General features: G+C 54.2%; 8 protein-coding genes across 8 annotated transcripts; 2 read left to right on the top strand and 6 right to left on the bottom strand.

The window, feature by feature from the left end:
- Window positions 1-187: 187 nt before the first annotated feature.
- On the top strand, window positions 188-2,431 carry HER10_EVM0002758 (uncharacterized protein). Its single transcript, XM_035472454.1, has 2 exons — window positions 188-495; window positions 556-2,431. The coding sequence occupies exons 1-2, from the start codon at window positions 421-423 to the stop codon at window positions 2,302-2,304; spliced, it is 1,824 nt and encodes a 607-aa protein (XP_035329017.1). The 5' UTR covers window positions 188-420; the 3' UTR covers window positions 2,305-2,431.
- Window positions 2,432-2,620: 189 nt separating this feature from the next.
- On the bottom strand, window positions 2,621-5,591 carry HER10_EVM0008628 (uncharacterized protein). Its single transcript, XM_035478143.1, has 3 exons — window positions 3,638-5,591; window positions 3,042-3,587; window positions 2,621-2,986 (listed from the first exon to the last, which is right to left on the bottom strand). Exons 1-3 carry the CDS (start codon window positions 5,096-5,098, stop codon window positions 2,867-2,869), a joined length of 2,127 nt encoding a protein of 708 aa, XP_035329757.1. The 5' UTR covers window positions 5,099-5,591; the 3' UTR covers window positions 2,621-2,866.
- A 1,074-nt stretch (window positions 5,592-6,665) lies between these two features.
- HER10_EVM0010151 (uncharacterized protein) lies at window positions 6,666-9,464 on the top strand. Its single transcript, XM_035479620.1, has one exon. It carries the CDS (start codon window positions 7,059-7,061, stop codon window positions 9,405-9,407), a length of 2,349 nt encoding a protein of 782 aa, XP_035329946.1. The 5' UTR covers window positions 6,666-7,058; the 3' UTR covers window positions 9,408-9,464.
- Window positions 9,465-10,105: 641 nt separating this feature from the next.
- On the bottom strand, window positions 10,106-12,859 carry HER10_EVM0006845 (uncharacterized protein). The gene is made up of 2 exons (XM_035483023.1): window positions 12,653-12,859; window positions 10,106-12,310 (listed from the first exon to the last, which is right to left on the bottom strand). The coding sequence occupies exons 1-2, from the start codon at window positions 12,673-12,675 to the stop codon at window positions 10,387-10,389; spliced, it is 1,947 nt and encodes a 648-aa protein (XP_035329536.1). The 5' UTR covers window positions 12,676-12,859; the 3' UTR covers window positions 10,106-10,386.
- Window positions 12,860-13,585: 726 nt separating this feature from the next.
- On the bottom strand, window positions 13,586-17,054 carry HER10_EVM0012735 (histone deacetylase). The gene is made up of 2 exons (XM_035482122.1): window positions 14,261-17,054; window positions 13,586-14,201 (listed from the first exon to the last, which is right to left on the bottom strand). The coding sequence occupies exons 1-2, from the start codon at window positions 16,167-16,169 to the stop codon at window positions 13,882-13,884; spliced, it is 2,229 nt and encodes a 742-aa protein (XP_035330244.1). The 5' UTR covers window positions 16,170-17,054; the 3' UTR covers window positions 13,586-13,881.
- Window positions 17,055-17,607: 553 nt separating this feature from the next.
- Window positions 17,608-19,791, bottom strand: HER10_EVM0012966 (F-box domain-containing protein; the record flags this gene model as incomplete). The annotated part of the gene is made up of 2 exons (XM_035482340.1): window positions 18,122-19,791; window positions 17,608-18,039 (listed from the first exon to the last, which is right to left on the bottom strand). Exons 1-2 carry the CDS (start codon window positions 18,932-18,934, stop codon window positions 17,608-17,610), a joined length of 1,245 nt encoding a protein of 414 aa, XP_035330265.1. The 5' UTR covers window positions 18,935-19,791.
- A 460-nt stretch (window positions 19,792-20,251) lies between these two features.
- HER10_EVM0008106 (brix domain-containing protein) lies at window positions 20,252-21,613 on the bottom strand (the record flags this gene model as incomplete). Its single annotated transcript, XM_035477640.1, has 5 exons — window positions 21,296-21,613; window positions 21,172-21,232; window positions 20,987-21,103; window positions 20,666-20,924; window positions 20,252-20,601 (listed from the first exon to the last, which is right to left on the bottom strand). The coding sequence occupies exons 1-5, from the start codon at window positions 21,418-21,420 to the stop codon at window positions 20,252-20,254; spliced, it is 912 nt and encodes a 303-aa protein (XP_035329696.1). The 5' UTR covers window positions 21,421-21,613.
- A 387-nt stretch (window positions 21,614-22,000) lies between these two features.
- HER10_EVM0003777 (Ras family protein) lies at window positions 22,001-24,164 on the bottom strand. Its single transcript, XM_035473441.1, has 5 exons — window positions 23,646-24,164; window positions 23,512-23,524; window positions 23,033-23,422; window positions 22,886-22,966; window positions 22,001-22,796 (listed from the first exon to the last, which is right to left on the bottom strand). Exons 1-5 carry the CDS (start codon window positions 23,664-23,666, stop codon window positions 22,663-22,665), a joined length of 639 nt encoding a protein of 212 aa, XP_035329135.1. The 5' UTR covers window positions 23,667-24,164; the 3' UTR covers window positions 22,001-22,662.
- Window positions 24,165-25,278: the final 1,114 nt, after the last annotated feature.

Here is a 25,278-nt window from a genome sequence, read left to right as displayed (position 1 = left end):
TGGATGATTAGTAACGCCGCCTACCGACAAGACTTGGCACTCCAAGCACCTCACTGGAAGGCGCCGGCCCAAGCTTCCAGCAGTACCTTGAGGGTACGTACTGTTCTCACTTTTGGCCAGGATCAGGAACGGACCCACTTAATCGTAAAGCAGCCTCCAAAAGTTTGGCGCGGCTGTCACGCATCGCCAGTCGCCTCCAGAAGGCTGTTCAGCATTTGACGCCCATCAACATCTGTTCCATCGCATTGTATTTCTCCAGCCCAATCCTGCGCGCCCGCAGCACTACCGCTGTTTTGCTTTCCCACAAAGCATGCGCCCTCGCATCGATCCGAGAAGATTCACCATAGCCGCAGTGGTTTGCTACGTCGTAACACAAGCTACACCAAAAGCGTTCAGCTCCACGGCGCATCTCGATTCAAGATGGCGGCCCCAAAGATGACCAAGAACCAGATGCGGAGGGCGAAGAAGAAGGAGCAGAAGAAGGCTCAGACAGAGGTGCGTTTCCCGTTCGGTGTTGGTGCGTGCGCGCGTGATACTGACGTGGAGAACAATCAGGTCGCGTCAAACACTCCAGAGGTCAAAGACGACGAGAAGAAGCCCGAGGAGACCGAGGCAACACAAGAAACAAATGGCAACGACCTCGAGGTTAAGAACGAGTCCGAGACCAACGCCAAGGTCGAAGCCGACGGCCCTGCTGATGATGAGTTCAACTTTGACGATGAGAGGTTTGCCGCATTCAAGGATATCTTTTCAAAATTCGGCGTCGCGATAGACGAGGACGAAGTTTCAAAGGAGGCCAACGCGGGCAACACAGGCGAGGTAATATGGGACGAGGATGATATTCCCAGCGAGGACGAGGAGGCATCAGGACAGACGAAGCTCTCCAAGAAGAAGAGAAAGCAACTCAACAAGCTCTCTATTGCGGAACTGAAGGCTTTGGTCAAGATACCCGATGTTGTCGAGTGGCAGGACACCTCATCCACAGATCCCCGCCTTCTGGTGCAGATCAAGGCGCAAAGAAACGTGGTACCCGTCCCTGGCCACTGGGCGCTCAAGAGGGAGTACCTTTCCTCGAAGCGAGGTATCGAGAAGCCGCCATTCCGGTTACCAAAGTTTATCGCCGAGACGGGCATCACGGAAATGCGTGATGCTGTTCTCGAAAAGCAAGAACAGCAATCTCTGAAGCAAAAACAACGTGAGCGTGTCGCTCCCAAGATGGGCAAACTGGACATCGACTACCAGAAGCTCTACGATGCGTTCTTCCGCTTCCAGACCAAGCCGGAGCTCACGCGGTTCGGCGAGGTGTACTACGAGGGCAAGGAGAGCGAAGTTGATTTCCAGCACTTCCGGCCAGGGGACCTGACCGAGGCCACAAAGGAGGCCTTGGGTATGCCGCCAGGCGCACCTCCACCATGGCTCATTAACCAACAACGATTCGGCCCCCCTCCTTCATATCCCACTCTCAAGATCCCAGGACTCAACGCCCCGCCGCCGCCAGGCGGTTCGTGGGGTTTTCATCCTGGTGGCTGGGGCAAGCCCCCCGTCGACGAATTCAACCGCCCCTTGTACGGAGGTGACGTTTTCGGTCTCACAAACCAGGCTGGCGCTCAAATCGCACCACCCGTCGCCGCGCCCCTGGCCACCGGCGAGCCCGTCGAGAAGACTCTCTGGGGTGAGCTACAACCCCGCGACGAGGAGTCTGAAGAGGAAGACTCGGAAGAAGAATCCGACGAGGAGGAGGAGGAAGACGAGGACGGCCCCGGCGGTGGCCTCGCCTCGCCGAGCGGCATCGAGACCTCGGGCGGCATGGTCTCGTCCGTGCCGACGGATTACCCGGGCCACGGCGTCGAGACCTCGGTGGCGGGCGAGATGGACCTCCGCAAGCAGCGCCGCGGCTTCGACACGGAGGAGAGCTCGCACCCGCGCTCGGCGTACCAGGTCATCCCCGAGCGGCAGCAGCGCACCGAGGGCTTCTTTGGCAGCGACAGGGTGTACGACCTCAACCAGCAGCAAAAGGCGAGCAACATGCCCGTGCTGGGCCAGGAGGACGACAGCCGCAAGCGCAAGAAGCCCGGTGACGTGGACGTCGCGCTCGACCCGGACGCGCTGCTCAACAACGACGGCATCAGCAAGGACGAGGTGCGGCGGCGGTTCGAGGAGGGCAAGCGCGAGGAAGGGTTAGGTGCCAAGTGGGCGTACGAGGAGGACCTGTCCGAGATGATTGCGCAGGAGTCGCGCAAGAGGCAAAAGGTGGACGAGAAGCGCAACGACGAGAAGAAGAAGCAGAGCAAGTACAGGTTCTAAGTGACTTGGATGCTTGGTGGCTGGCTGAATTCTCTTGGAGAAGAAAAATGAGAGAGAGAGAGAGAGAGAGAGAGAAATGTAATGGTATCCTTGAATGGTTTTTATGTTGCAATAGGGGCACCGGCGCCGGGTTGGGCATACAGAAATTCTAACCGCTGTTTTTTTTTTGCGATTTGATGATTTCATGCATACCTGTGTTGGTCTTGGTATCTCGAATAGACTGCTCTATAAAAACAGAACAAAGAGAATAACTTCAGTCGTTAGGAGGCCATTTACTCATCATTTCAAAGTGAGATTCGATTAGTATAGTTTTATGCCTGGTGTCTCTAGAATCCCGTCTCTATCGGCCGCCCCAATCATGATGCGACGCCGTTTGCCCCATGCAGGTAGATGCCATCCGCTTTGTTTGTCGAAATGGAAAATGATAAGCTTCTTCTCTCTTGGCTTCTTTGTTTCCCTCATACACTTCTCCGTTCCCCCTCCCTCGAGTTGACGGGTCAACACTTCTTACTATACACTTATGCGTCTTGCCTCCACGGCTGACGGTGGCTGGGCTTCCCTCTCACGTCCGCTCTGCTGCTTGTGTGTCAAAGCACTCATTGCAAACCCAGTCTGGGTCATCGACGCTCATCTTTGCGTTCTCGCTGATGCAATCTGAGTGGTAGAGCCGTTTTGAGCATTTCTGTAGACAAGGTTAGCTGCCGTCGTTTGTGATATACTTAGGGGTCACCACTCACCAGGTTGGTACACAGGAGGAGCCTCGGCCCCAGAACAGTCAGCCCACACACCAAGCAGCCACCGGCGCTCTTGCGGATGTGAGGCCCCTGAGGCGATCCCTTGGGCACCAGCGTCGGATATTCCCCCGTCTTGATGCCAAGTTTCGCCTTGCGCATTGCAATGTGGTCGAGGGCTTCCACGACGGTGCCGTGGTCGAGACTGCTTCGCGCCAACAGGTATGTAAAATGCTTGCCAAACTCGGTCATACGAGAAGGCGAAGAGAGGAGCCATTCCGACTTGAGCCTCACAAAGCTCAGCCAGGCCGCGGGGAAGTATATGCTAGACGACAGGCGCTTGGTGAGCATGAACTTGTCCCACTCCTGCATGTACTCCCTCTCATCCGGTGGGACATCAGAGAAGTCTGCCAAGGCATCACGATGCCATTGGATGAGCCACTTATCGCTAGCCGGCGGCTTCTTGTATTCGGTGCCTGGCTGTAATGTGGCCCTGGTGATGGGGTCGTAGAGCGTCTGTCCAATATCTGGCAGAAGCACTTTCGAGCGTGTCTATACAGAGTCAGTAACGTTCTTGTGAGAGGGTTTGCGAGAGAGCGAACCTGCGCAGGTTTGGCGAGCGGTTGTTTGCTGCCGCGACCTGGTGGTTGGGGCCCAGGTGTGCTCTGGTCTTCGGTACCGAGGCGTGATGTTAAGAATGATATATTGCCATCTGCGAACTGATCCAAGTCGAACGCCTTGGTAGGTCTTCTAAGAGCAAATGGCTCCGGACCAAATGTGTAAGACTCATAGCGGTGTGCTACCTCGAACTCGGCGCCTTTCGCGCGAGACTGCGGCCGGAACTCATACTGGTCATGTTGACTGATGAGATGAACCTGCAGCTGAGGCAGCGAGCTATGCGGCATGCCGCATGTGACGCAGCGGAATGAATCCAGACAGACTTTCTCGCTGGGTAGGTGATAGGTAACGGTCCCCTCTTCAACGACATTCGCGGCGCCGCGTTTCTTCCGCTTCTTGTCCCTGCCTTGAGCCTTGTCACTGAGGACTTTCAGGTTGTAATTCTTGGTGGCGCCACGAACTCTCAGCGACCGGTTAGGGGTGAGTTCTTCTTCGAGATCCTCGTCGACGTGGACATCCCCGTTCACCGCGCCATTTCTGGGAGCCTTCACTGGAGTTCCTGGTGGACTTTCGTATAATGGCTCCTGGCCGTAATCCGTGAGCAGTGAGTCCTGCGCGGCCAGCATGCCGGATACTGTGATGGAGGGCTCTGTGCCCGCTTCCACAGCCCGAATCTGGCCTGCCTCAAAGGCAGTCGTCCACTGCGCATCAATATCGATGACATGCTCTGTCGGGCCAAGGGACTGCGGTGTCTTCTTGACTTTGAGGTTTAGTAGTGCCTTCCTGCGTGTGAATAAATCTGACGACGCGGCAGCGAGGACCCAGTGTATTGCCTCGGTAGGGTTTGCATCATCGGCTGAAGAGTTGATGTTAATCGGAGGCCAAAAGGTTGGGCCGGCAGCTTCGAGCTCGACACAGAGACGGTACGAATCAGCCAAGTCAAAGGAGCCATTATCGTCGCGGTTGATGCGCATGCTGTCTTCTGGGATATAGAACGGGCGTTGCAGGCAAATGCGCGCCATCCGGTTTGGGCCACCAGGGTCCTTGAAAGACCTGATATCGCACAGCTGGCTGTTGCAGTAGAGCAAGACCTCACCAGCTTTGGTGACATGCGACAGCGAAACCTTGCATCGGGCTTTCAGGTTCACGACATCGTCGGAAGGAGCCAGAGATATCCTTTTCGAGGCCCTGTGGAAGATCCTGTTGACCTGAACACGGAGGTTGCGCTGTAGGTCGCCAACATCTCGGGCCTGAAATATTTGGTCGGCGAGCTGGTGATCGGCATCCATGCGACGGCGCTTGTTGGGGCGGACTTCATGATGGCCGTTGGAAACATCTCCGGAAGCAGCGGCCTTGGAAGCCGAAGACTGGGTGTTGCCCATGCCTTGCAAGATGTTCCTCTGGAGAAAAGGGGTACTGCGCTGGCGCCGCGAGTGAAGCGTCATAGCTGGTGAAGGGGGACCATGAGAGGTTTATAGAGATAGTCCCGCTTGGTGCTTCCCAGAAAGGCTAAATGAAGACTGTAAGCCTTCAAATCTACCCTGGGTGTGGTTGCCCCTTACTTCGCAAAGCCCACTTCAACGTGGTGAGCCAGAGTGGGAAAGATGTCTGGTCTCGATGCTCATTGAAGGACTGTGAGTGAGAGGCCGAGTCTCACGGGAAAGGGGCAGTGAGGCGCAACCTCACTGTTGTCTCCTTTCTGACGTCTTGAAGCAGAAAATGCAGAGTGGCGGGCGGGCTGCACAATCCGGATAAGGCGCAAGTCAAGTCCAGAATTTTTGTGCCAGACCTGAGCCAAAGAGGTGTCGTGGTGACTGGTGAGCGATGCGACAGGAGGGCCGAGACAATGAGTGGGACCCAAGGAACGAGACGCGACCGCGACTGCGACTCGGGTCTTGGTCAAGGGAAAAGAAAAAGAAGCCCGGGCGGTAGGCTGCTTGAACAAAAAAAGAGAAAATCCAGCCTAAAATGTGACGGACTGCAAGACTAGAAAACCATGTTCTAGCTTTGTCTGAAGAAAGGCGGCGCGTTCCTGACGGTCAAAAGTGGTGGCGCTGGGCGATGACAATAACAGGAACAGGCTGTGACAGAGTGGGAGTGGAAGCGCGTCGTCGTCGATGGCTCAAAAAAACGTGGATGGCAATCCACCCCCGGAGCAATTGAATTTTGGAGGTGGACCGGGGGGGCTTCCAGCAAACGTGTTTGTCACTGGCCAGTGTTGCCAGGCTCTCACGCCCCCTAACTGCCCGTGAAACTAATTGCCCGGGGCAAGGGGGGACCACAGCACTTGGTCGATGTACCGGTAGGTGTCTTCCACTGTGCTTTGGGCTTGCTCTGGTTGGCTTGAGGATTCTGGCTACAGATGCCAGCAAGAATTGTTCATGATTGGCCAAGACGCACTTCTAGTGGGTCTTTTCTCTCCAGGCGAAGCGGAAAGCACCCGACTGCGCAGAAGCTCGCCCCGACACCCAAATCCAGTTGGTTCTGCTTTCCCGAGTATGGAACCCTGTCTCGAATTTCTCGAACAAATATCTCTGATTCCTTCAGGCCAACTTGCACTTGAACATGACATGATGTTTTCCTCCAGAGCTAGAGCTGCCATCCGCAAGGCAACTCGGCGCACAGCAAATGACAGCCAATCTTTGTCTCGCCGGCTAGGATCTACTTGCTCTTATCCAAATCCCGGTCATTCCGCAGTTTAGCATCCTTTGTGTCGATGCTGTTACGCCAGGGAAACCTGGCACTGCCAGACTGCGAGCAAACTCACTCTCAAAGTTGAGGGATCGAGGTCTTCCACTTGCCTGGCCATTTTTTTTCTTTCTTCTTCTTTCCTTTCTCGTCAGGCGCACAGGCCATGTGTTTGCGGGGGTCCTTGACAAGCGTCTATTCGTACTGCAGCCCACGGCAGCCTTGGGGTGTCCCAAGACGCTAGTGCAAGGCTGACAGCTCTTCCTCGTTGGTGGTTCAGTGAGGTGACTGTTGCGCGCACCTGCCCCACCAACTCCAACTCACTTGCAAAGGTGTGAACCTTCCTCCACGAGTCTCTCCAAATACCTTACCTTACACTTACTTTCTACACAAGTGTGTCATTGTGCGCACTCAATTTTTCCTCCATCTCTTATCGCACGTTGCTTAAGTGAGTCGCTTCTGCAGCGTGCCATCGTACCTGTTGATATCGGACTTCCGGCCGCTGGCGCAAAACCGTCGCAAACGTCATCACTCGACAGCTTCAATAAGCATGCGCTAAGTCTGGTGTGCAACTCGACACTCTTCTAACTGGCTACATCACCGGACTACTCTGCATATAATTCGAGCACAGGTTAGTCATCAAGTTCAAGAAAGTCTTTATCGGAATATTCCCTAAGATGCGACTCCTATCGATGCAGGGCACACCACTACTGCACCATGGCTTCTCAGCGGCACACCACGGCCTCGAGGCCTCGTCGCGACTCAGCGATCGCTACAGGTTCCCAATCTACTGCCAACGATCGAATGCGAGTCACCAAGGCCGGAGCCCGAACGTCCCCGAATAAGCTCGCCGATGGTCTCCGATCTAAAACTCGATCCTCGACTCGCTCCCACATTCAGTCATATGTTGGCATGGAAAGCTCCGATGAGGAAGACTCCATCGCGGATGAATCCGAAGATTTTGAAGAGTCACCACGCACCTCACGCAAGAGTCCCCGAAAGACGCCGACCAAGGCTAGCGATGGAAGAGGGGTTAGCCGGGCCGGCACCAAACGCAAGTCGACCACCACTGCGCGAGACTCTGCCCCTAAGAGAGGTCGAGGTCGACCTCGCAAAGTGGAGGCTTCACCGCGGAAAGCCAAGCACGACTCCTCGGACGAATCCGAAGACAATGGGTTCGAAGACGAACTCTCAGATGCCAAACCTACCCCAAAGACCACGCCGGCTAAGCCGCGAGGGAGGCCCCCAAAGAAAAAGGTGGACATCGACATGAACACTACAAGCCCTGTCATTCCAAACTGGCTCGACCCCCAAATTGCGCATTCAATCTGGGTTCAGATATTTCAATTCGCGGCGATTTCAGGCGATGAGCAGGATACATTAGACGTCAACTGGATCCTCCATACGGCTAGGACGTGCAGGCAATTCGCTGATCCGGCATTGACCGTTCTCTACAAATGTCCACCAGTACGGGACGAGACCAAAGCTTATGGGCTCGCGGAGTTGCTCGAGAAGCCGCCATCGCAGACTACATTCAACTACAGAGCGAAAATCGAGGCCCTTCACATCGACGTCAGACTGGTGTCTTTACGAGGCCTGACATCGCCACTGAAGCTGATGCAGAACTTGCCACGTCTCAAAGAGGTCCTACTCGTGCATGGATATGACCAGGCCCCTTTTCGAAAGTTGAAGGAATCCATCAAGTGGACGTATCCTGACGAGCTCTTCGAGGCATTTGAGGTGTCTCCTACTGCAGCTGCTGAGGCTGGGGAAAAGACTGCAATAACACGGCTCCAAAGCTGGCAATGGAGCTCCAGGCTGATGGACAAGAACTGGGAGGCGAGCCTTGCGAGACTTCAAGAAGTTCACCAGATGCCGAGCTTCGTCTCTTTACGGAAACTCAAGTTCGTGAACTACCAGATGCCCTCCATCAGACTGGACAAAGATCCCGAGACCAATCCCGAATTGCTTGCCGAAGATGAGAAGTCTGTGAGCCTGCTTGCAAACTCTATTCTGGCTCTTCCCAATCTCGACGATCTGGTCTTCGAATCTTCGACAATCATTACTACGTCACTGTTTCCCTTGCTCCCAGCAAGGCTGAGACGCCTAGAGCTAGTGAACTGCGCGGAAGTTATTGCCGACGATTTCAGCTTGTTTCTGGTCACGAAAGGACATCAGTTGCAATCGCTTGTGTTGAATCACAACCGTTCACTGAACCTATCTTTCCTTACAGTGCTGGGAACTGCGTGTCCGCACCTAAAGGAGCTGCGTATGAACCTGCAGTACTTCAGCTTATTGGAATCGAGTAACGATCGACTTCCCTCTTACGACACGCTACTGCTGCCGAATGAGGTTCCTAGCTGGCCAGCATCTTTGCAAGTGGTTCATCTGGAGAATCTTCGTCACTGGAGTTCCGGCGCAGCTGATACTGCGGTTGCGGAGGCCTTTCTTCAATCATTGATTGATAGCGCTAAAGAGTTACCGGATCTCAGACACATCTCCATCAAGGCAATGCTCAGCATTTCCTGGCGGTCACGAGTGGAACTCCGAAAGTCGTGGCAGGAGAAGTTTGAAAAGATCTTCCTTCGACAAAGCCCCGATCCAAAACAACACTTCACCCTGCAGAAACCATTGCCCGTCGAGTCATCTCACCTGGTCGTTTCGAAGCGAAAGTCCAAGAAACCTGCCGCAGAGCCATCCCGGCGGAGCAAACGAGTTGTGTCCTATGCTTCGGGTACCTCTTCTCGCGCTAGCAGCACGTCGAGAGGGCTTCGTGGCCAGCAGCTGCAGCCCAAGTCGTACGCGGAGCCTGACAGCGACGAATTCGACTCTGAAAACGATGTCGATATGGAAGAACCCGAAGAAGATTCCAATCAGGGCGAGACCGACGAAGCCTCTGAAGAAGCAGCGGCAGACACATTTGTACAAGGCATGTGCAACGTTGTCGATATCCACATCGACAACCAAAAGCCCCGGGAGCATCAGTATAGCATGGATGACTTCCTGAACGACGAACGCGACTTTGAGGTCGATGACGAATGGGATAGCGATATGGACTACGCGTAGGATTGACTGTTTCTTTGCTTCCCTTTCTTTGTCGGCGAGAGGTACTCGCATGACCCCTTTTTTTTTTTTGGCTTTCTCAGAGAAACACTGAGGACGACGCAATTTCCCTCAGATATTGTGTAATATTACAACTTGGCCGTCTTCTGTACACGCGAGCTCATGGCTCGATACCATGGAAGATGAGACGACGAGATGGGCTATGGTTTGGCTTCGGAACATAGGGAAGGGCTTGACTGGAACTCGCTTGGTTGGCCAGCATGGGTTTACGGAAACGGGTATGGATTATGGATATGAAATGATGGATTAGGCTGAAGGCCAGAAAAGAGGCAGTCTGGGGGCATCACAGGTGGCCTACTATACCTTGTTATGAGGTCCCTCGGGTCATGGCTTCTTCTATACCATGTAGTACAGAAGAAGAAGCAGTAAACAGTTGCTCAATGGAATAAATGGCTTGCCAACGCCGGCTCACTTCTTCATTGACCTCGGAGGTGCCCCATACGCCGCGCGTCAGCTTCCCTCCTCGCAACTTGAGGCACAGAAGCCCAGATTTCTGGTTCCATCTGATACAGGTTCTCGACGAGAAAGGGTTACTTACCTATTCATCCGTCGAGCTAGACTACCTTAACTCAGGTACACGTACAAGTATTCTGGACCTGCCAAGTACACACGCACACACATACAGAGACATGTATTCAGACGCCCACTTGATTTCTTGTATTCTCCTACACGTAATGAAGCAAAAGCAAGAAAGGGAGGAGGCAAGGGTATGTGCCTCTCCGACTGACAGATAATTGTAGCAGTAGTAGTAGTACATCTTCATCGCCGCTGTAAAAGGGGGAGAAAAAAAAAGAAAACAAGAGTCAATCAACCCTTTCCCCCCGTCTCCGATCCCACCACAAATCGCAACACAAAAGTCACATGCCTTTCCTTCTACATCTCCTCTCAATGTACTCTACCACGTGACGGTGCTCGCTCCCTCCTAGAACGCGGCACCGCCCATGCCTTCACCAGCCAAACTCTTCAAGCTCTGCTCGCTCACGTCCACCCTCGTCTTCCACGCCTTGGACTCCATCTCGAGCTTGTCCCACATCTGGAGGCTCTGCCGCAACTTATCCTGCTTCGCGTCCAGCTCTGTGCGGGCCTTTTCCTCCTCCGCCTTGAGTTTCTTGTAGTGTGGCTCAATGTCCCTCGTGATGCCCGTCGTCGTCGGGAGCAAGGAAGGGTCGATCTTGCCGCCGGGGATGATGGGCGGCAAGGTCGCAAGCATGCTCTGCGCGAGCGTCAGGCGGACGTTTCCGGGGCCCCCGTGCTGCGAGGAGGGGCCGGTAGGAGGGTTGAAGGCTTTGGGTGCTGACGATGTGCTCAACGGTGTTGTGTTGGAGGGGTTGGCGCGCGGACCGGTTGGGATGCTGGAAGGTCCGTTGCCAATGGCAGAGGGGGATGTCGTGGGGGCAGGGGCCTGTCGAGGGGATGGACCGGACCACGAGCCTCGTCCACCGCGGGCGCTGTATCCGCCGCCCCTCGCCGGAGCTACGTAGCCTCGGGGGCCGGCCGGAGGGATTGTCGGGCTAACGGCGTCTACGCGCGAGGGTGGCACGCTCGGGGTCGGCGGGTGTCTAGGTGGCTGGACAGCTGGTGAGCTGGCGGGCGCAGTGAAGTTTCGGGTCGCGGCAGGGCCGGTTGGAGGAGCACGTAAAGCGGCGGGGCCTCGAGGTGGTGTCTTTGCGGCCGGCGGGGCCGGCTCTTGGGGGGCGGCGATCGCGGAGGCGGCGGAAACGGCGGCGTTTGCGGTGGCGTTTGCGGCAGGCTTGGGTGCTTCGCGAATCGTCGTCGTCATCGTGGAGGACGATGATGCGGCAGAAGCACCGGTCTGAAGCGGTGTGGGTTCCCGCTCTCGCTCTCGCTGCTGCTCCCGCTCGACTCGCTCGACACGCTCCCCACGCTCCCTCGATTGCGGCCGCGAACGTGCTCGGGTGGAAGGAGGAGGATGCGGTGACGACTTGCCTGAAGCTGATCGAGACGTGATCGCTGACGAGATGCCAGAATCTCGGGGCGGCGAGGCCCGTCTGTAAGAGGATCCTACGTATCTCTCGCCCCCACCGCCGCGGCGGCTCGTACTACGAGACCGTGGACGGTAGTTGCCACGAGATGCCGGCGCAGGCGACCGCCGGGGTGGACTTCTGTCCCTAGGACCTCTGTCGCGGCCGTATGGCGAACGCGAACGGCGTCTAATAGGTAATGAGACCGTAGTCTGCGCAAAGGGGGGCAACGAACGGTACCTGTCGTCCCGCCGATCAAAGTCCCTGTCTCTGTCCCTCTCACGCTCTCTGTCTCTGTTGTCGCGGCGCGGCGGCGATCTGGCTCGATCGCTTCTTTCATCTCGGATGGCTGGAGATCTTCCAATGGGACTGCGGCGCCTTGACGGGCTACGTCTCGGCGAGGGGCGTCTCACAGGAGGAGGGCTTCGAGTCCTGTCTCGTCTGCGCCATGTGTCGCTCTGAGGGCGCGGGTCTCTATCGCGGGACCGGTCACGTCGGTAACGCTCAGCACTGCGCGAGCGGCGGCGCGCAGGAGACCTTCCGGGGACATAGCTATCCGAGGTCAATGGCGGCGTGCGGGCGCGGTCTCTGTCGCGGTCTCTTGATCTCGGGCGATCTCTGGTGTCTCTGGTGTCTCGATCTCGGTCTCTGTCGCGGTCGCGAGATCTTGGCCGGTCTCTGTCTCTGTCACGGTCACGGTCGCGATCGCGGTCGCGGTCACGATCTCTATCTCGGTCTCGTTCGCGGTCTCTCAGTGGGCTTCGGGCTCGTCGAGGAGAGCGGTCACCGCCACCACCTCCGCCTCTAGGAAAGGGTCTCCAGGACTCGCCAGCGCCATACCTAGTGACCTCGCCGTCCTCGTACCTAGGATGTTTCGTCAGTTGGTTCCATTGATGATGGCTCGACGCAGTCGGAAGGCCGGGCAATGGCATTTCGGTGCAAAAGGGACATCGCTCTCTGCTAGCCTGCGAAGAGGTGTGATCGCCGTACAGCTCCGGCAGTCCGAGAAGGGTCCGAGACAGGTACCAAGCTGGAAAGCAAGCGATACACTGATCATCGGTGCCGCCGAGTTCCCGTTCCCGTGAGCGATACTCCGGTATGAAGTAACCGTGGAATATGCCAAGCTCGACCAGGCAGGCCCTCGATGAGCTCGGGATGAACGGGTGGGAAAGGCAACAGGAGCTGCCAACAGCTAGCACCACTTACCTGCTTCTCCGATCGCGATCCATATCTGTTCGTGTCGTGTAGACCGCAGATAGGCTGAGGGCAACGCTCGTAGTTATGGGGGGTCGTGGATCTTTGCTTTGCGCGCGCGCGCGATAGGTAGTTGGATTGGGAAGGTTGATGGGTCAGCTAAAATGCGCGCCAACGCCAGACGTCAATCGTCCTTGGATGGAGCAGCAGGGTTCCTAAGGATGCAAGCAGCAAAAAGCGCCCGAGGAGTGGGATCGGGCCCCCCTGAAAACCAAAGGGTACCCACAAAACGGAGGCTGAGAGGCAACTGCGAAGCGCGCCCAGACGCGGCGGCTTGGATAAGATAGGGATGCGTCGGCTGTTAAGCCAATCAGAGTGTACTTATGAACGTCAGTGCTGGTCCGCAAGGCGTCCTTTCGTCTGTGGCCAATTAAAGCCAAGAGAATTGACGATGGGCTGGGATCTAAAGTGATTTGCCGGAAAAATTGTAGACGCCCACACGACCAAGCAAGTCTTGAAAGACCAAGAAAAATATTGCGGTAGAAGGATTTCAAGGAGGGGTCCACTAACTAAGTATCTTTTACACCGGGATATCGAAAAGCCAGGTCACTTGCTGCTGTATGCCTTCCTCTCAGCTGCATGTGCCAAAACCTAGTGCAGAACACATCGTCAGCAGTTCAAAAAGCAAAAGATTAACGCGGAGAGTGGCTTTGCCAATCGCGGTGAGGATTTGAGCCTCACGCGGGGGTCGAACCCGCAACCTTGAGATTAAGAGTCTCACGCTCTACCGATTGAGCTAGCAAGGCGGGTTATTGTGTGGATGCTGTGGTCCACTGTTGGAGAGGAAGCCCGAGACTCGTCTCTTGGACCCAGCCGCCCTCCTGGTGACTGATGCTTCCTCACTCCCCTACACAGTATAGAGTAGTAGGGTGGCCAAGTCGACTTCGGCGCAACATGGTTCGCATTGTGGTGGTGTATCAACAGAATTCTCTCGCCAAATACCTAAGGTACGTCGCTGACACCCATCCCGCGCTCGAAGATTCCTCGCTACCAAAAGTGTCTCTTCTCTCTCAAAATCCTCCGCTCTCCCGTAACTAGCGTACTGCGGACCTGGAACATATCTCCATCCTCAACGCCAGCCGCGTAGGCTTCAGTACCCAGTTGTATATGTGCTGCACTGCGCGCGCCTCCCCCCGGTATCTCATCCCAACTTTGAAGCAGGCTCACTCAGCCGGCGCATGTCAAGCCATCTTGTCATCCTCCGTAGTATCACCATTCTGTCGAGCCGCGAGCATATCCAGCATCCAACTCTGGACCTCCTTGGCATGGGCCTGCGCCATCTTCTGGGTACCGTTCTCCGGACTCCGAATCACTGTGCCGAAGCGGCGCTTACTTACTCTGTGCTTTGTGTCTGCACGAGACCAGCACGCGTGATCATGCTCAACGTAGATCTGGGAGTGGTCCTTATACCAGGGTGCAAGCTCGGTGTCGACGTCAGACTTGACGGGTCGCAACATTCCCTTGATGAAGCAGGCGACTCCAGCAATTTTGGCTTTGCAGTCTATCGTGAAATGATTAGCGGGGGAAGAGCACGTTACTGCTATACTGTGAAACACATACCTCGTCCAGTCAGGAGCGCCCTAACTCCACTGTAAGACCGACCTACGCCAAGAAGAAGAATGTCGTCGGCCTCCTCGTAGAGCTGGATGTAGTTGTCCCATAGGTAGTTCGCCAGCTCCTGAAGTTCGCCCAGGAGCTCAATCTCTCCTGTCTGCTGAGTGTAAGGTTCCATATCTTCGTCTCGTAGAACCTTGTTCGGAACGTTGACATCCATGACTGCAATGCCTTGGCCAACCGCCCAATCAATGTACTGTTCGACGCTATCGACTACCCAGGCGTTATGGGCTTCCACGTGGCGGTCAACCACATCAGGTTGAGCCAAGACCTCCGGCGGATCATGAAAGATGATGAGGATACGCCGTGCGGACGGAATGTCTGGTGTTACGAGGACCTGATTCTCGTAGGATTTGAAGAGCATATCTCTTTGTATGAAGAGAGGAATCATCTGATGGCGTTGTGACAAAGCTTGCCTTTGACCGAGCCTGATATGGTCGTTGAGTCTTGTGACATGCAGATCTTGAATATCCGGCATCGGAATGATACCAGGTCTCATGCATTCCCAGTACGGCGCGTGGTAGCTCTGTACTTTGGCGAGGACCCTGGCTGCGTCCTTGTTCAGAGATGGCAAGTTCATCTTCGGTGGCGGTTCTCCCATCAGCGTACGAGCAACTGATACCGCTGACGTTGAGATGGCTTGCAAGTTGTAGCCACCCTCCAAGCACACGACGACCTTGCCTTCTGCCAAGGACATGAGCATGTGGGTCATGTGTGAGTAGCAAGCAGGGCTCACGAAGCAACCACCGAGCTCGTCTCCGTCGGCAGCGTCGAATCCTGCAGAGATGACAACCAAGTCGGGGTTGAACTCCTTGGCAATAGGCATGATGATTTTCTGGAAGGCGGCAATGTACTCGCCATCGCCCATACCCTGGTCATGCCATCCAATATTGATGTTCTTTCCCAGCCCGGGTCCTGTACCACAGTGCTCGAGGCCTCCATCAGGTATTTCTGCGTTCTCGGGTGGTCCAGGGTAAAATTGTCCGTTTTGATAGACGTGAAGAGAAATGTACAGAACATTTGGGTCGTCGTAGAAAATGTTCTGAATACCATTGCCGTGATGAACGTCCCAGTCCAAGATGAGCACCTTTCTGCAGGCCTCTGGATATTCTTGCTGGCAGATCTTGACGGCAACGGGTACGTTGTTGAAGAAGCAGAAGCCGAGGGGTTGGTCGTACTCTGCATGATGACCCGGGGGTCTAATGACAGCAAAGGCATTCTTGACGTTGCCCTCGACGACATGCTTGCAGGTGTCGATGGCGCCACCGCAGGAGAGAAGGGCTGCCGTGAATGTCAGACTGCCAACGTAAAGCGAGGCACGGCCTTGATCATATTGCCGGCTCGTTTCTCGTAGCGTGGGGTAGTCCATCTTCGATAGGCTCTCGACCCAGTGATAGTGCAGCGGAGTGTGTGTGGTAAGAATTTCTTCCTTCGTTGCTTCTCGAGCGCCAATCCTCCACATGTACTTCGACGGGTTGTGACGCATCACTTCCGTGATTTTGCTTTCCGGGCCATTGAAAACTAAGCCATTCCTCTTGAATGCTTTGAAAATTTCCTCTATTCGGCGAGGGTCTTCCGGGTGATGAGGCGTAGTCCCAAAGTCGGCGTTGACGTGAAGCTTCATGCGGTCATCGTAGCAACATGCCGTAGGGAGTAGTCCTCGTCTGCGAATCGAGTCATCATCTAGAATTTCTTCGTAGTCCTCTTCATCCTCCTCATCCTCGTCGTCGGGCGATGTGGTATTCTCGTCTTTTTGTACCCCATCAGCAGGCACTGGAACTCCATTGGTAGTCGTGGTGTCATTTGAAGGCTTATCATCCCCGCCCATGACGACGTCCGGGTCGCCGCCTTCCATGGTCAGAAACCGGCTGTGTCGACACGCCCCAAAACGCGGATGATGCTTATCGCAAGTGATACGAGACGAGGACAGTGTCTGATACTTTGGGCAGCAGAGCAAGATCGCCGTGGCTGACCAACAGAGACTTTCCAAGGTACTGATAGCCGGGATGGTTCGAGCTAGGACGGAAGGCAGTCCTATGTCTCAGGAAGATGAGCAGGTCTGACTGAATGCTCTGCCCTGTTTCCGAAGGCTAATCGATCTTCAACCACGCAGGAAGAGACGACCCAGGTTGCCCAGAATCAGGCAATCTTCTAATGCCAGGTCAGTTATATATTCAGGATTCGTCTAGGTGCCGAACGTTGAGGAACAGCAAGGCAGGCCAAGTGAAAGACAAAGTGTATCTTTTGTGAGTTGTTCTTTCGTAAGCGCATCTCTTCGATAAGTGATAGCATCAAAAACATCTCTCCGAACAAAAATGAGAACTGGGAAAGATCAAATGAAGCTTCTTTGTTGCTCGGTCTTGATAAAAGGCAGACGGCGTTAAGAGAAACACTCAAGATGCGCCATCTCAGCCAGCTCGCTCGATAATGAGACACGAGACTGATCAGACTGTCGCTTGACTGTCATAAATAAAAAAGGCACTTTGTGAAATAGTAACTGACCTTTGTGAGAACGACGGTTCAACTATGGCTGCTGCCCGAGATGAGCTCAACAATGAGTTCGGATAAGGCCGCCGCCAGCTGTAGTAAGGTAGGTCGGTCTGTCGCAAGTCTGATTACAGGTGCGGCGCCTGCAGATGGTGATGGTATATCGGGTGTAAGAGGTGAGTTCGAGAGAAAAGAGATATTAAAAACAGGGTTCCAGCTGCGCAAAGACAATGCGCTGCGCTGATGGGAGACAATGCCGTCGTGTAGGACGGCTATTAAGTGAGTGGCCGGGTGTGAGTGAGGATGGGAGAGGCTTGGGCCACTGACAAGGCGGGAGCTGGCCACAAGCTCGCCGCCTTGCAGGGTGCACCCGCCACACTTACGCCCCTGTAGGTCACAGCCTTGCACTAGCTAAGAGATCAAGTCCGCAATCCACCCATTGCTAGATTCCCGAATAAGGCAAGTTCAGTCTGTTACTGCACTTCCTCCCATCATCGCATTAAGATACTAACGAAATCACAGTGCAAGTGGTGGAATTTTCGATAGCATTGCTGATAAAAATGATAATACACTGCCTAGCATAGATTGGCGAAAGAAGGCGGCATTGCTCAAAACACTTATGTCTCATGCGCGAAAGACGCGACATCAACTTGACGAAGACGATATGAGGCCATTGACAGTGACTCTATTAGGATCTGCATCACCCTGACTAGTTTTTATCTCACTCTCAACTGAAATAGACCATCATGGGACATTGGCCTCGACCGTGATTGCCTCCACCCAGAAACTTAGCATGCTTAGTAACGTTACCCGCCATAGGAATGACTTCGCTCGGCGAGAGCTCGGCCATCATCTCCTGGTGGTGCCCAGATCCCTCTCGGCCGCCGGAACGCCCCAGGAGGAGGAATCGAGCCATCATGGCTGCCGTCACGACCAAGATGTTCGTCCAAGTCGTCATCAGAGGTAACGATGCCTCCGATGCTGGTCAAATCAGCAATGTCGAAAAGCCACGGCCGCTCGTCTGCTGCTGACTGAATCGCTGCTACAAAAGATTCCTGGTCCTGGGAGAATGCAGGGTGCTTCAAGTTGACATCCATCACCAGTCTCTTCCGAGGATAGTTGAACAAGTTCTCGAAGTAAAACATCAGGTCTTCCGGATCCAGCTTGGCATACGTGTCCACAATGCGTTCGCGAATGCTGGTCTCGATCATAGTCTCGAGTGGGCTGCTCTCGTCAACCTTTGATAGATGTCAGTATTGATTCGATTTTAATACCACTGCGCCTGCAATATCGAATTGCAAGACGCCAAATACCACTCACAGGTTCGAGGTTCTGCTCTAAGTTCGGGTAGATGTAATGCCGTACAAGATTCTTCATCGACAAAAAGAGATCTCTCATCTCGATCAACTCGCGAGTTGAATGAAGTCTCATATGACTAGTTCGGATATCGTTGACGAATGGCTCCGGCTGACTACTCCGGGGCCGAAGAAGTTCACCGTGGAAGTAAAAGGCGTAGAGCCACCAGCGATAAAGAGCCCGGCGGAGCTTGAACTTCTCTAGCTTGTTAAGTTGACGGCAGTCCTCAGGCGTCGCGAACCAGTGGAGTTGAGGAAATAGATCCTCCCATTGTCGTGTCACCAAGCAATACTTCAGCAAGGGTTTCAAGTCCCTTTCAACAAGCGTAACCGATCGAGGTGACGGCAAAGTAGTTCTTGGTGGTTTATCGCCGTTCAAAGCCCCTGCATTGTGCTGAACACCGCCATGGGATAGGGTGACGCCCGTCATGTCGCCCGGAAATCTCCTGAAAACTACTCGTCGCGGCTGAAAGGTATCTCCGAACTGGGCCATGTCTTGGTCCGATGCTGTGAAGATTTGGAGAAGCTCTGGCAAGGGGCTAAACTCTCGCTGAAGGACTGGCAGCAAAATCGCCGCCTTATTTCTTGTCAGGAGTCCATGGAAAAGAGTGTTCACCTGAGCGAGGGAGAAGATGCTGCGGACATCGAGCTGATGGTAAATATCGAAAATAATCTCAAGGGGAAGCCCTTCGAGGCCGTCCAATTTGCCAAGATCGTCATCCGCCAGGTCTGATTGCAGCTGTTGGCCCACAAATAGTGATGAGTAAGTTGAAGACATCTTGAAAGCACTCAACGGTTGTCTATAGCGGTCTATGTGTAATTAAGGCGATCGTGATCTGAAAGTTGATCAAGTATAAGAAAGGGGTTGGTCCGATAGAGCAATGTAGAGTCAAGTTTCGGGCTGGTTGTGGTGAGAGGGCAGTCTGACTGTAGTTCAGTCTGATGGTGGTTCAAATTGACGATGATTCAGATGAATAAGTCAGAGAAGCAACGGAACGCTTTCGGCGGCAAAGATAGTACGAGTCGAATCTATGAACATCTTAGAGGCTTCATCCTATAGACAATAATGTTGACAAACGCGACACTCACTGGTGTATTGCAGCATGTTGCTTTCAGACAGCTCCTTTGGTTGAATCTCGTGACGATGAGTTCGCTGGCGTCTTTTGATGCTTGCCTGCTGATCAAGGACGGACAGAATGAGCTGGACCCCTTGGTCTAGCTTTGATGTTGGAGGGAAGCTCTGATGTACGCTTCAACAAATTGTCACCGGATAAGGCTCCAGCCACAATCAATGTGCGTGTATTTTGGAGACTAATTCGTCTCGTCTGGCCTCACGGATGAATGAAATCACCAGTGAGGTATCGGATCAATGGGTTTACTTCCTGATAACCCCGACGTTGGGGCTATCAATAAGGGCGATGGTGTAGGTCGGCATTGTTTGCACAGAAGACACGATATTGGTCGAAATGGGTTGGCAGATGTCCCGGTTGGCCATGCTTGCTCACACAAAACGCAGTGCTGAGTTGCTGGAGCAGTGCTGCAGGAAGGGAAACTTCAACGCGAAGGGGGAATCGAGGTCAAGTGAAAGGGTAGACGCGACAGTGACGCAGAGGACATGCACCAAGGTCCCGATTGCTGACCTAATGTTGCTCAAGCTCAGGAGGTCAAGCCGCACAGGTACCACGATTTTCCAGTCCAATATGACGGAGGTTGTCTCCCTACCTTACCTTACCTTACCTCCAGTGGGTTCCTTCCCCGGGGAGTTGGCGTCAGGGGTACCGTATCGCTCGTGATTGTGGCTAGGGTGCTTGCGCCGCATCAGCCAATCATTGAGAGGATGTTGAGGCCGACATTGGGAGTACGTATTTTGAAATCAAAAGCTTCGCATCGCCCGCCCGCACCTATAAATGAACGAATGAATGATGCTAGGTATACACCGTATCTTTCACCTGGCGTATCTCATGCTTCTCTGTCTTCTTCTTGTTCTCCAGAGTTCCTCGGCAATTCAAAAACCCCGAGGAAAAAGAGAAGAAAATAATTGGCACCTTGCCAGTCAATAAACTCAAATATGCCCGAACAGCATGGAATCTCATTATTACGCAAATAGTGCCTTGGTATCCAGCTCGTCCTTCGCCGCGCTCTTTCCACCCTTGCTTCTGAGGCCGAGCTCGCCTCTCTTTGTCGCCCGCTCTACCTCCTGCTCCGTCCGCGAGACGTGGCGAGTAGACTTCTTCTTCCTCAGGTCCGCACGAATCTGGTTCGGGGAGACGAAGCTTCGGCTCTCCCAGATCTTGCTTCCACACATGCTGCCTTCGAGTATGACAATCGGGGTTGCCGTCCACCGCGGACCAATCTCCACCAGGGCGACATCTGTCTTGCCTCCTCTGAGGACTGACTTTCCGGTTTCCTCCTCCGTCTCGGCATCGATCTCCTTGATCTCGAAGTCTGATTGTCGCGGTGTCAGTCCTTGAGACGCAAATGCGGTTGGTAAAGTACCAGTTGGACTTACAGCGGATCCAGATCTTCTCGTCAACCCAGCTGATTCCCATCACGTGGTCCACGAAAGGCTTGGACTTTCTCGCTCCCTCTGGAACACCGAACACCATTGTCATCAAGTTCTTGATGACTTGAAGATGAGGCTCGGTGTCGAATGCGGCATCAAAGGACAGTATAGGACGGCTGCCCTTAAGACAGTTACCCGGGAATCGCAACTCCTCCATGGTCATGATATTCTGAATGTGAAGACGCACACTGGGGCCGTTCGGTGCCTTGTAGATGTCAGTACTGCCCACCATCTTCGAGATCAACTACCGTAGTGGGAAACACTCACGTTTGCCAACCACATGTACAAGTCCTGGTGCTTCCTGGCCTCCAAGTAGCAAATCTGAGGTGTCGAGTTGAGCTCGGCGAGTTCGTTGAGGACGTGGAGTTTTGACTTGGTATCGAACTAGAGCGGTTTGTTAGGATCGAGAATTGTTGACGAGGACAGCCAGTGATGGCGGGGAGAGTACGGACCTTGCTGTCCAACTTTCCGTGGGGCATCATCGAGTGAATATCGGTCATCAGGTGTCGGTGTCTATGGAGGTAAAAGGTCAGCGTGACTGCCATGGCATATGGAGATCTATTGGCGGAGCTTCACCTGTAAGTGACGCCTCTGCTTGAAAGAACCAGAGCGCGCCTCTTCTGGCGCACCTTCTTGACGCCATTGGTCGGCGCCTCAGGCTTGTCGGCCTTCTTAGACAATGACTTGTATACGGAAGCCATCTTGTCGGGTCACGGAGGTGGTGTGGGGTGTGTCGGCGACGTCGAAGGTTGATGTTTGACGCGAAGAAGATATCGCAGCCCACCTGCAGGAAACAGAAGCCGACGGTTTGCGACCAGCCCAAATTTTTTTCTTCCCGCTACAGACGGGACGCCCGATAAGAGAGCTTATCGGCCAGGCGGTGACCCGGTGTAGCGGGGCACACGCCCACTTAAGAGGTTCCCTGTGGTGCCAGTGCACCTCAAACCTTTTTAATGAGTAAGGGAGGTACGTACCTGACTTCCGCGCATTCGTTCCCTCTGCTGCCCTGTCGCCCAGACCGTGTCAGAGTGTGCCACAGAAGGGGACAGGAACTCATGCGCGGGCTAACCCAACTGAAGAGCGAGGGGGACTCGAGGGGCAGGGCCAGGCGTGAGGGGATGGGCACCGCAGCACCTACGAGTACCTAGCGCGGGCTGGGGGGAAAGAAACTTTGTGGATCGCAGCAAGCTTGCATGCCCACCTCAATTTCACCTCGCTGGAGCGCTTCGAGACATCCTGACCAGTGTGATGCCAGGACATGGCTTGAGAAAGACCCCGAAATTTGGGAATGCGGTACTTCAATGTAAATGCATGGCTGGTTTGACCACTAAGGTATTGAGCTGGGCCAGGGGCAGAAGCCACTCTGAGCTCAGAGGAACACCTGTCATGACGGGAAAATACCTAAGGTAGTAATTGCCTACTGTATTGGTGTATCTGAAAGGGTACGTCAGAACTCACGAACACTTCCTGCCGGCCAAAGATGCGACCCATTCATTCGAGGTACCATCGCACACCATGATACTCCTCGCTAAGGGGCATCTTGTCTACGGTGTGTATGTTATATGGCGAGGACAGGTCGCTAGATGGAGTAGCCACAAAATGCTTCGCACATCACCAAATCCCACGTAGAAGACGCTCCCTCAATGCATTAAGATGGATTCATTCAACTACGTAAGCATGTCAGAGCGATCGTCAGAAACGTCAAATCCCAGACAAGCCGCACTGAGCCGTATAAAGGAGAACAAAAGAAAGGCCGAGACTATACTCCGTCCCCTCGGAAATCATAAAAAAGACTCATTGGATTCCTAGTCATTCCTCGATGCAGCAGCCCCCCCTTGACCAAGTGGCGTACAGATTCCGGGGCATGTGTGTGACATGCCATGATATCGACTGTAGCAGCCCTCCCAAAAGGCCGTGAAACAGTTTCGCAGAAGGGGATTCGCTTAACAGCACTTGCCGCTCTTCTCTGCACTGTTGTCCGCAGGTGTGCTGAGCGAAATGCCGGCGCCGGCTCCGATCGAGGCTTGGGGTCCGTCGCCCGAGTCGAGGGCCTTGCTGGATACGATGCGGTAGATCTCTGCGGCGAGGCGGATCAAATTAGCACTTGACTATCACCAGATACCCTTGTTTATGTATGCGAGTTGCAAAATACGGGAGTGGACGCACCGGTCAAGATGTTCTGGAATGCAAGCTCGACGTTGCTGGCATCGAGGGCAGACGTTTCAATGAATGAAAGGTGGTTCTCGCCTAGAGCACCGGTTAGCGAACTCAGGGTCTACGGCACTCCCCCCTGACGCCTTCACCGCAACGTACTGGCGAAAGCCTTTGCCTCCTCTGTAGGCACTGCTCGCAGGTGGCGCAAATCGCTCTTGTTTCCGACGAGCATGATGACGATGTTGGCATCGGCATGGTCTCGCAGTTCCTTCAACCACCGGGTGACGTTCTCGTATGTCTGGTGTTTGCTGATGTCGTAGACGAGGAGGGCACCGACAGCTCCTCTGTAGTAGGCCGAAGTGATGGCGCGGTAGCGTTCCTGGCCGGCGGTATCCCAAATCTGTGCCTTGATCGTCTTGGAGTCGACTTGGATGGATCTAGTGGCGAACTCGACACCAATTGTCGACTTGGAGTCCAGGTTGAACTCATTGCGGGTGAATCGACTGAGAAGGTTGGACTTTCCGACGCCCGAGTCTCCGATCAACACCACTAGAAGATGAAAATGTCAGCTGGCCCTCGCAGAAGCCCTGTGGCCACTATGCGATAACGTCGCCAGGTCGGATCGGTCGTTGGCGCACCTTTGAAGAGGAACTGTGGGAGGCTTCGAGTTAGCGCAAGGAGGGGGGGACTTGAGAGCGCAGTTGGAGAGGGAGAGGGAGAGGGGCGGGAGTAGGGCCAAGGGGTCTGGCAGATGGAAGATGGAGAGACTCACGTCATATTCGTCGTTGGCCATGATGTCGGATTGTGTTGCAAATGCGATGGACAGGTGTCTAGGGAGGTGTAGGTTCGTTGGTGTTGCAAAGCGAGGATACTGCGGCTCGATGGAGGTGGTGCGCGGCCCCGAGAGATAAAGCAGTTGAGTTGAGGCGAGGCAAGGTGTAAGGGTCTGGAACTGAACCAGATTGAGAGAGGTGGTGGACAGTGCAGGTCAAGGCAGCATAGGGTGGTGGGTGAGGCAGCAAAGATTGAGGTGAGGTGGTGGTGTCGGCACCCGGGCAGTTCTAGGCCACAGGGATTCGCTTTGCCCGGAGTGAGGTAAGGTAGGCACTTTAGGTAGGTAAGGTGGTAAGGTCCCAAGAGAGCAAACAGCCACTGGGAAAGGGGAAGTCGGGTGTACCTAAGTGAGGTACCTGGGCGTGTGAGGCACCCGTGGTAAGGTATGGAAGGTGAGGTAAGGGTACTTACTGCTGGGGGTTGTATCCCGTCGCAAGACAGCTGTAAATGGGGCTTGTTCGGTCCTGGGTGCTGGAAGATTGGGAGTATCCAGGTACAGGAAGTAAGGTACCTCGACAGCCAAGGTACTTTGGCCCGTGGTGCAAGTTAATGATATACCTCAGAGCTCTGCTAACGTCTGATACGCATGAGAGACTACCTACTGTACTTTTTTGGACTTTTGAGTAGGCGAGCAAGAGGTGAGCATATTAAAACAGGAGTGACTCTGGGACAGAAAAGGGTGTGTTTGTCATCCAAGGTACAGTTGAAATCAGAAAGTCATTCGTGGTGTTCTTAGAAACCAGCAATTCAGCACCTCCCTGCCGCTAGATCATTCAACTGGTGGGGTTGTCAAGTGACTGGAACATCCATAGTATGCAAAACGGTCAAAGACGTAAGGTAAGGTACTTTGAGAAGAATGCAGATAGACAGACGACACGCTGGCAAGGAAAGTACCAAAGATTGATCAATGCCTTTGCTTCCATTACTTCCATAGCTACCCATTCCCTGCCCGGACACATCAAAGTCGAAGGAGGAGGATGCTGCACGTTCCCGGATGTGCTGAACCCGCTGAGCCACACCACCGCCAGGCATGCACCAACCACGTTCGTCACATCGGCGTCTCCCTTCTTTGCCTCGAAGATTGACAAGACGTGAAGAGGTCAGCAGTTGACTGCAGTGGGCGAGGATCCAGAACGGGATCCCGCCGTCGGTAGCCGGAACTGTCGCGTTTCACCTCAAGCATCACGTGTGCCCAGGCCGCGGTGTTCAGAGAGGACAACCTCAGCATGGCTCAGGTCGCTTCATCCGACCCAGCTCGCCATGTGCCCTGAGTGTCACACACAGCTTGATCTATACTGAAGTACCAAGCTGACGTAGTCCATTTACACGCAGTGCCCCCAAGCAACAGCACTCAATCTTCAACGCCACATGCATTAAACAAACTTCCAGATTGAGTCTTCCATAAGGTGAGCTGAGCTTTATTTACCGCTGAGGTTCCTAATCACAGGCAGATTCTACAATTCGTCTAGATCAAGTGAGGTGTACCTAGGTCTTGAACGATTTCCTTGCCCGTTGAGGTAATCATCTTTAGATCGTCAACACAGACAAAAGAGGTCCGTCCCTGTCTGCGT

The sequence above is a fragment of the Colletotrichum scovillei genome (assembly GCF_011075155.1).
Source record: "Colletotrichum scovillei strain TJNH1 chromosome Unknown Contig00009, whole genome shotgun sequence".
Classification (NCBI taxonomy): Eukaryota; Fungi; Ascomycota; class Sordariomycetes; order Glomerellales; family Glomerellaceae; genus Colletotrichum; species Colletotrichum scovillei.
The sequence above is the reverse complement of the archived record's forward strand: the minus strand, read 5'-3'. Positions and strand labels throughout refer to the sequence as shown.

Coding starts and splice junctions, on each gene's coding strand:
- HER10_EVM0002758 (XM_035472454.1), top strand. CDS start 421: ATGGCGGCCCCAAAGATGACCAAGAACCAGATGCGGAGGGCGAAGAAG. Junction 496..555: donor AGAAGAAGGCTCAGACAGAG/GTGCGTTTCCCG, acceptor GAGAACAATCAG/GTCGCGTCAAACACTCCAGA.
- HER10_EVM0008628 (XM_035478143.1), bottom strand. CDS start 5,098: ATGACGCTTCACTCGCGGCGCCAGCGCAGTACCCCTTTTCTCCAGAGG. Junction 3,588..3,637: donor CGCTCGCCAAACCTGCGCAG/GTTCGCTCTCTC, acceptor GACTCTGTATAG/ACACGCTCGAAAGTGCTTCT. Junction 2,987..3,041: donor TCCTCCTGTGTACCAACCTG/GTGAGTGGTGAC, acceptor CCTTGTCTACAG/AAATGCTCAAAACGGCTCTA.
- HER10_EVM0003777 (XM_035473441.1), bottom strand. CDS start 23,666: ATGGCCAACGACGAATATGAC. Junction 22,967..23,032: donor GGAGGCAAAGGCTTTCGCCA/GTACGTTGCGGT, acceptor CCGGTGCTCTAG/GCGAGAACCACCTTTCATTC. Junction 22,797..22,885: donor ATTCCAGAACATCTTGACCG/GTGCGTCCACTC, acceptor GCCTCGCCGCAG/AGATCTACCGCATCGTATCC.
- HER10_EVM0006845 (XM_035483023.1), bottom strand. CDS start 12,675: ATGGATCGCGATCGGAGAAGCAG. Junction 12,311..12,652: donor GATCGCGATCGGAGAAGCAG/GTAAGTGGTGCT, acceptor GAAACATCCTAG/GTACGAGGACGGCGAGGTCA.
- HER10_EVM0012735 (XM_035482122.1), bottom strand. CDS start 16,169: ATGGAAGGCGGCGACCCGGACGTCGTCATGGGCGGGGATGATAAGCCT. Junction 14,202..14,260: donor GGCGCTCCTGACTGGACGAG/GTATGTGTTTCA, acceptor ATTTCACGATAG/ACTGCAAAGCCAAAATTGCT.
- HER10_EVM0010151 (XM_035479620.1), top strand. CDS start 7,059: ATGGCTTCTCAGCGGCACACCACGGCCTCGAGGCCTCGTCGCGACTCA.